This window comes from Thalia democratica, chromosome 3, assembly GCF_965202585.1.
Source record: "Thalia democratica chromosome 3, ktThaDemo2.hap1.1, whole genome shotgun sequence".
NCBI classification, from domain to species: Eukaryota; Metazoa; Chordata; class Thaliacea; order Salpida; family Salpidae; genus Thalia; species Thalia democratica.
In genome coordinates, this window is record NC_139167.1 from 11,983,651 (window position 1) to 11,992,582 (window position 8,932).

An 8,932-nucleotide genomic window follows, 5' to 3' on the forward strand; every position below is an offset into this window, starting at 1 on the left:
ATTATTAGTCAAAGTAATTTGTTTTATAAACTTTTAAAGAACTAATTACATCAATATACTTTATAAAAAAGTAATTTTTGTCTAAAGACCATACCAACTGTAGTCATTGAAATTTATGCAAATTTTTATGCTATAAAATTGAATGATAATGAACAAGTATAACTTTTTTTCGGAAGATTTTTCTATTTATTTTAAACTTGCCAATAATTAAAAATAAACACTTCCATCGTTTCTGGCGGAAAGTTTCATGCGAAAAAACACCAAAAAGTTTATCAAAACGATAAAAAATAAGATTTATTTCACGATACTTTCTTATGGCAATTTTGAGCCGGAAAATTAATTTTATCACGTGGTTTCTCTTCTCTCGCTTTGAAAATTTTAAGCTTGTTTTAAACTTTTGGCTATAACTTTTTTAAACTTTGTTTTACTTTAGAATAGATTTTACTATCGTTTTCAGCACAAAATTCTGCTTTAAAAAACACCAAACACTTTATAAAAATGATGAAAAATAGACAAAATGGAAGTTTGAACTTCAAAGCTTTGAATTTGAACTATTTGGTTTTTGAACACGTTTCAAACTTGTATGCTTTTGTATGATATGAGTTAGAAATTGAAACACATAGCAGGCACTAGTATCTTCATAACAAATATCACTGCTATATTCCTAATTTCCGCTTTAAACCTTCATTTTAGTTCAAAGATTTACATTTTTAACCATTAACTAACTGCTTAAACAAAAAGTATTCTACAAGAGTTTAAAATTAAGTCGTGTTGCTAATACTATCACATTAAGCTTGTTATTAATTAGTGAAGTGTTTTCTCAATAACTTTTTGTAGAAACTTATTGGTTTGTGTACTTATTATTGAAACAGCACTTCGCTCTAGCAGAGTTGGTAAAATGCTAATAGTTACTATGGTAATTCAGCAATGAAGCGTATAAACTTTGGTTTGTTTTAAGTTAGTAATTTTACGCTCGAGTAAACAAAGCAGAGCTTTTTAACATGTCTGCACTCTAGTATACTTAGTTACAATAAGTACGTGAATAAACATTTATGCAGACATTAAAGCTTAGCTTAACTTCACAAACTCACTATTATCAATTTGGTCGTTATTTTGTACAATAACTTATTTTTACATGACTTAAGTTTAGCATTATTTCTTAATTTAACAGTTTAATACACACAAAACAATTAAGTTTCGACATAAACACAAAAACAGTTAATCAAGTTTATAAATAAGTGTACATACTTCTTAATACTTGTCAAAAAAATCTCTTTTTTGAAGTGTGCACTGACAAACTTATCCATAAGACTTGACTGTGTATAGTCAAATAACTTGCTAATGTAAACTTTTAATACTTTTGAGTAGTATTGTTCACTTAGATAATCTGTTCAAAACAGTAATAAATTCAAGTTATTCAAAAGTAGTTAGACGCTTATTTAGTTTTGAGTGGGTCTTTTAATAAACTCTTGATATTGTAACACAATGAACTGTAGAAAATTTAGAAAGATGAACTATCATCAATTCATAATACTGTGTTGTTTAAACTATATACAAAAACCTGCACATTTTACTTATCATCTAACTTACGTAAAAACTAAGCTAAAATATATCATGATTTTTGAAATGTTATCATTCTTCAAAAGTTAATATATGTGAACTTTTTGCTTTTAAATTAAAGTTGTTTCCTTTTATCATGGTTATTTCAGTATTGTTTATCTAGTTTAACTAAATTATAATTATATCTTTTTATATATGTTTTATTAAAATAATTAATTATTTATTAAAATAAATAGTTTAATTTTATGTTTGTCATTAAAAAAAACAATGATAAAACTAACAATTTAATCTAATGTTATCTTACTTAATATTTAAGCTAACAGCTATTATTTGCATTGATAGTTATTTAAATCTAGTTTATAAAGCTTGTTGATTTGTGTAGTACTTATTTATAAAAAAACACTTCAAACTAGTAGTAAAGAGAACCGTAAGTTGCAATAAATATGTGAGTAAACATTTTTTAGGACACTAAAGTTTAACTTTACAAACTATATTAACACGTATCAAAATACTAATGAAACTATGAGTCAAAGTAAAAATTATTTTATAAACTGTTAAACAACTAATTACATTAATATACTTTATAAAAATGTAGTTTTTGTCTAAAGACAAAACCAACTGTAGTCATTGAAATTTATGCAAATTTATGCTATAAAATTGAATGATAATGAACAAGTAAAACTTATTTTTAGAATTTATTTTCTTTTCTTTTTAAACTTGCCAATACTTAAAAATAAACATTTCCATGGTTTCTGGCGGAAAAATTCATGCGAAAAAACACCAAAAAAATTATCAAAACGATAAAAAATAAGGTTTTTAACATTTAATATTCACAATACTTTCTTATGGCGAATTTAAGCAGAACTTTTGTTTTATCACGTGGTCTCTCTTCATTTATTTTTATAACTTTAACCTAGTTTTAAACTTCTAACTTGTTTTTTAAACCTTGTTTTTTTTTTTGCAAAACTAAATTTTACTATCATGTCGAGCACGAAATTCTACTTCAAAAAACATTTTCTTCTTTACATCTTTTAAAGGTGGTTGAAGTTTTGTTTGAGTACTTTTTTATTGTGCAGCATTTTCAAATGCAAGTATACATTTAAGTAAAAGTATATGTTAGATTGAGCTGATTTAGTATCCATTTTTACTTTAACATTGGATATTGTACAGATAATAAAGGCTAGACCAACTGCTTTTTTTTCGTTGTTTACATAAGATTTATCATTTTTAAAGCTTAAAATAATATGCAAATAAATAACTATGTACGGACACCAAGGGGTAACTTAACTTTACAAACTATATTAACACGTACAAAATTATTAATGAAACTGTTAGTCAAAGTACGTATTGTTTAATTAACTGTAAAAGAACTAACTAAATTAGTAGACTTTATAAAAAAGATGTCTTCTTCTAAGTAGACTGTAATTATTTAAATTTATGCAAATTTTTATGCAACAAAATTGAATGATTATGAACGAGTAAAGCTTTTATTTTTTATTTTTTTCATTTTCGTTTTAAACTTGGCAATAATTAAAAATAAGCATTTCCATCGTTCTTTGCGGAAAATTTCATGCTAAAAAACACCAAAAAAGTTATTAAAACGATGAAAAATAAGCAAAATAGAGCTTTAAAACTTCAAAGCTTTGAATTTGAACTATTTGGTTTTTCTAATACCTTTCAAACTTGTAGGTTTTTGCACTTGAAAGCCGATGAGCATATGTTTGACCAACTTTGAAGTCTTCTACTTGCCATAATTTGGAAAAATGTCACATTTCAACACAATTGTCAACTTCTGCTAGAAGCTTCTTGTATCAACAATGGGTAATTTCCCAGTTTTGTGATTTTTGTTTCTTTTCAGAGATTTTCAACGCAAATTTGGAGAAATAACTAGAAATTTCAAACGAACAATGTTTAAGCGTTGACTAAGTAATCGACGGTTTTCAAAATGAGAGTTACTATAAAAGAAATGTTAATCATATTAATTCTCAACATGAACTACTATATTTTTTTAGAAGTATGGACATGGACAACTCGAGCAATTCATCTGAAGGAAATGAGAGCATATATCGGCTATAAATTACTTTTGATCCTTTTAAGCAGAAAAGTAAAAGATGACTATTGCGTGCTAACTGATGCAACGATTCGAGAGGTACATAACAAGACACGTGACCTGAGCAAACTCATTCGTAAAGCCAACAAGTGTTTGTCGAGCCCGCAGTTAAACTGGAAAACAAAAGCAGCTCTCGGTTGCTGTCGAAAGCTAGTTTGCGTCTTTCTACTGTGCTTAAAATTGCAAAGTAAGATGTTACAAGAGAGAGAGAGAGAGTATGAAGATAAGATACTAGTGTCTTTCAAATTGATTGACAGCAAATTTATGCTAAGATATAAGACATTAGAAAACATATAATATACATTAACAATCGTGAAGACTTAAACCTTGGCTTAAATGGCACTACAAAAACTGTTATTTAAAACAACTCAAATATAACCTCAAGTTAGAACGTTAAATGTTTGTATCTGTTAGTTTAAGTAAGATACACCTTATCCATTACTTATTATGTACATACAATTAGTCTTATTTAAAACAAAATTAATAATTTACAATCCAAAAGATATGTCCATATACAACTAATGTGTAAGTAAAAATTACTAAGTTTATATTGTATGCGACTACAGGGTCATGACGTAATAATTGTAAGTAGGTGAAAACAAAATATGTTACAAAATTACCTGAAAATTTGTGGCCAAAAACGGAATTTTGTAAGTGTCTAATTTAAAAGATGTCCAAACATTATTTATACAATTTAAGACTTAAATACTTACTTATGTAAATGGAGAATTTTAGCTTAGTTTCTGTCTAAGTGGCATAAACCTTCCACATACTTAAACCTTATTATACTACTTACAAAAGTATATAGTTCTGTACCATTAAGAATGCAATGTACCAACATTAATAACATATTTTACACAACCATCGTTTACCTCTTTCAAGGCTAACGACGCTTAAATCTCAGTAAGTAATCTACTAGTGTAACTCAAACAAATGATACAGGAACTGATCCAAGTAAAACATCAAAAAAAGTTAAGAACTGCTGGTCTAAAGTATAATTTAGTACTAAACTAAGAATTTATTTGCTGTTTATGAGACTAGGTCACTTAAATAATATAACTTTTTGAATTGCAATAGAATGATACTGATAAAGTAATCTACAACGAAAAACTGTTGTGTTACTTTTGAATAATTCGAATCACTAATGGATATATACTATTAAACATATCTGTAAATAACACTAAAACTCTGTTCAGTCTTTACTTAACTTTGAGCTATAAGTAGAATCAAATTACTTAACAAAGTACAATACAAACAAAACAATAAAGCTAAGGCTTGTTTAAACAATAACATAAAATAGATAGAAGACTACTCTATCTCATTAGGTTAAATAACTGGTATGTACAACTAGTAAATTTATGAGACAAAATACAATAGAACGATATTAGTAAATCAAATTACAGTAAGTGAAGTGTTCTATATAGAATAGTAAATTGATTGTCTACTCCAAAACTGTACCATTTGGAGTACTACATCAATGTTATATACTATAAAACATAAAACTTTACTGTAATTCAGTTGTTTTTAATATCAAACATACATATGGATACTCACAAGTATATAAGAGATAAATACCATACAAAAAGTACGTGCGTAACTACTCGTACATCAAACAAAAAACTAATTAGGTGCCGACCAGCATAAGGACCTGGCCTTAAGGACGGCTTTCGTTATTTGTGCAAAAGTCCCGAGAGCAAGAATTCCTCCGATAGGAGGAATTCGCAGCGGAAGGGACTTATGCACAAATAACGAAAGCTGTCCGCTACCACTTTAACTCAAAACCGAACTACTTCTTAGAGCTCAGTACCACACTTTTATCTGGTTTGGCTGTCAGGCTTACTAACTGGGCTCCAAGCGTAATTAGGTTTTTAAGAAAAAATGGTTGGGAGTAAAAGTGAAAAATTTAGGAAGTGGAGGTTATCAGAGTTATATATACGGTTCGTTTTTTAAAAAGAAATTGATAAATAAACTTACAGATCAAAAAAAAAAAAGTTTTCGATATAATTGTTTACAGTTTATGAATGTTAACAGTTTATTGTTGTTGTTAACAAAAATTACAAAACAGGATAATAACTAATGTTTTTACAGTATCTTATTTTTGGAAACTAAAGGGTGGTTATGAGTAATAAAGGAGTCAAAAATCTAAAAGTTTGACAATTTAACAACGAAATTTAGCAATTAATCAATATCACTACAAAAAAAGCAAGAAGCAATGTTAAATTGCGATGAGAAACATTAAATGCAAGCTATAGGAAAGGCATTGCTAAATTATTAAACGGCGAACTCATAGCGTTTCCGGTAGAAATACTAAAACCAGCGACAACATTCAAACCAGTATTTGCACCATTTACGTCAGCATATCTACGAACGTGCGTGTTCGCAAAGTCTCTGTTCAAAGCGCATGCAAATTCACTCCTTCTATCAAACTGGTGCCTGCACAAAGGGCAAGTTGTGTGCTCCTTGAACCAACCTTCGATGCACTTCCGACAGAACTCGTGTTTCCCATCGCAGTCCAGTCTCATCACGAGTCTCCCGACTTCCTGATCCGCCAAACAAATGACGCATTGAGGTGACTCTTGTTCAGTCGTGTGGAACGTCTGAAATTCCCGAATTCTCGCCGGCGGCAAACCTCGGCCGCTTCTTCGTTCCGGCACTTCAGCCCGAAGTCTGTAAATCACCTCGAGCGCTCGAGTGCTTACTACCTGTTTGGAAGAGAAAATAGTTTTGCTTTTTTTGTTAAAAAAATTAATTTCGGCACAGAGTTTAAGCTTTTAACTTAAAGCGTTAACTTAAAGATTAAGCTATAAAAAAAAAGATAGGAATATAAAACATGAGATTTTTTGCACAGTGTTTTAAAATTAAATAGTGTTTGAAAATTCATATTTAAATTTAGTTCATAGTTAATTTTTTACTCGATTTAAAATTTATGAAATTTGCTGTACTTATGTCTTAACTTAGTATATAACTTTTTAGTACTACATATCTTGTACAGAAATCTAAGACAAAATTCATTCAAAAACATCTTTATTAAAGCAACAAACAAGTAAAATCGATTTCGGCTAACACTTTTCAATTACTTTAGTTAGCAACTAATTTTAAGATTAAGTTTTGAGTATATAAATAGTTAGAGGTTATATCAGAAAAATCAGAAAAATCAATTAACACTAATTAGCATAATTGAGCAAAATTAATTAGACATTCACAATTCATAAATGCATATATAAAAAACAGTTTATCAGTAATTTAACTAAGATAAGCAACATTAAAATAAAATAAAAATAAAAATAAGCGACAAAATTCAAATAAAATCTATAACAACTTATAAAGATTAGATTTATAAACATATTGTTGCTTACACAATTTAGGTTTATATGTTTTTATAAATAGAGATTCTAAAACACTAAGGTGATAATCGTTACGAGCTTTACTTAAAATTGAAAAGTTACTATCATTATAGTTCTTTGCGCAATCTGAATTGTTTAATAAGTGTTCAGCTATCGCTGATGATCTACTAGATGGTTTTTTTAAACCAGTGTCCATCCATCTTCTGAGGGAATTAAAAACGTGTTGGTCCCTTCTAATATGGAATCTTTGAGACGTTCTGCCAAAGTACTCACTGTCACAGTGGCACTTGTACATATAAATAATTTTGCTTTTTTCTTGATCGGCAGTACGGTCTTTACAAATTCCATTTAAGGGCTTTCTTGTAGCATGACTGATTCTTAGTTGTACAGAGTTAAAAGTGGAGTTTACAGTGTATTTTACAGTCTTTTCTAGAGCAGTTGCTACTTTACCGAAATATGGTAATCTCAAATATACAGGGCATTTTCTAGGACCAAATTTAACCGGTTTTTCAAATTTTGAGATTGTATTGTTAATTGTCTTTCTGACTATATGCGATGGATAACCAAGAGCTTCAAAAATATTTTTTATTTTATCTAATTCCTCTTCAAACAACTTTTTCGAGCAAATCTTGTGTGCTCTGAATACCAAACAAGAGATTAAACCGAGTTTTTGAGATAAAGGGCAGAATGACTGAAATGGAATATATTGACCAGCAAATGTAGGTTTTCTGTAAACAGTGGTAAGCAACTCGGAAGATGTACGCAACAGATGTACATCCAAGAAAGGTAAACAATTGTCTTTTTCTTTTTCAATAGTAAATTTTAAATTTGGGTGTAAAATCGAAATTTTGCTAAATAATTCCTCAATGTTATATTCATCATTGTAAGACACAAAAATATCATCAACATACCTAATATAGTTTATTGGTTTTTCATACTTGGAAAAGAGCAATGTTTCAAAGTATCCCACAAAAATGTTGGCTAAAATAGGGCCAAGTGGACTACCCATCGCTACTCCATCTATCTGTTTATAAATATAAGAATTAAATCTGAATTCAACATTTTTTACTGCCATGTTTAACATACTAAGACAAACATCTTTTGGAATAGAAGGAGCTGTAAGACCAGAATTGTAAAGTTCATTTAGACATATATTTATAGTTTCATCCACTGGGACATTAGTAAAGAGGCTTTTTATGTCAAAAGAACACATGTTACTTGGTAAAAAAGCATTTTTTCTTATGACTTCAACGAATGAGAAAGAGTCTTTTATACAAAAAGTGGAATACTTACTGGAAACTGGTTCGAGGATTTTGATTAGAAGCTTTGAAATTTTATATTGTGCAGAATTACTCATATCTAAAATAGGTCTTGTTGGAACACCGTCTTTGTGAGTTTTAGGTAGTCCGTACAGTTTCGGACACTGAGAACCTGAAGGTCTAATAGACTCATACAAATCCTTAGAAATATAATAGAAGTTCGTCATTTAAAACATAATAATAAAACTAACAATTTAATCTAATGTTATCTTACTTAATACTTAAGCTAAGAGCTATTATTTACATTGATACTTGTTAAAATCCAGTTTATAATGCTTGATGATTTGTGTAGAACTTATTTATAAAACAACACATCAAACTAGTATTAAAGAGAACCCTTAGTTACAATAAATATGTGAGTAAACATTTATTAGGACACTAAAATTTAGCTATATAAAGGACAAACTATATTAACACGTATAAAAGTACTAATGAAATTATTAGTCAAAGTAATTTGTTTTATAAACTTTTAAAGAACTAATTACATCAATATACTTTATAAAAAAGTAATTTTTGTCTAAAGACCATACCAACTGTAGTCATTGAAATTTATGCAAATTTTTATGCTATAAAATTGAATGATAATGAACAAGTATAAC

At 28.6% G+C, this 8,932-nt stretch overlaps 1 protein-coding gene across 1 annotated transcript; it reads right to left on the reverse strand.

Moving 5' to 3' along the window:
• Positions 1-5,916: 5,916 nt before the first annotated feature.
• LOC145832092 (uncharacterized) lies at positions 5,917-8,500 on the reverse strand. Its single transcript, XM_082939451.1, has 2 exons — positions 7,235-8,500; positions 5,917-6,372 (listed from the first exon to the last, which is right to left on the reverse strand). Exons 1-2 carry the CDS (start codon positions 8,498-8,500, stop codon positions 5,917-5,919), a joined length of 1,722 nt encoding a protein of 573 aa, XP_082795577.1.
• Between the last annotated feature and the right edge of the window lie 432 nt (positions 8,501-8,932).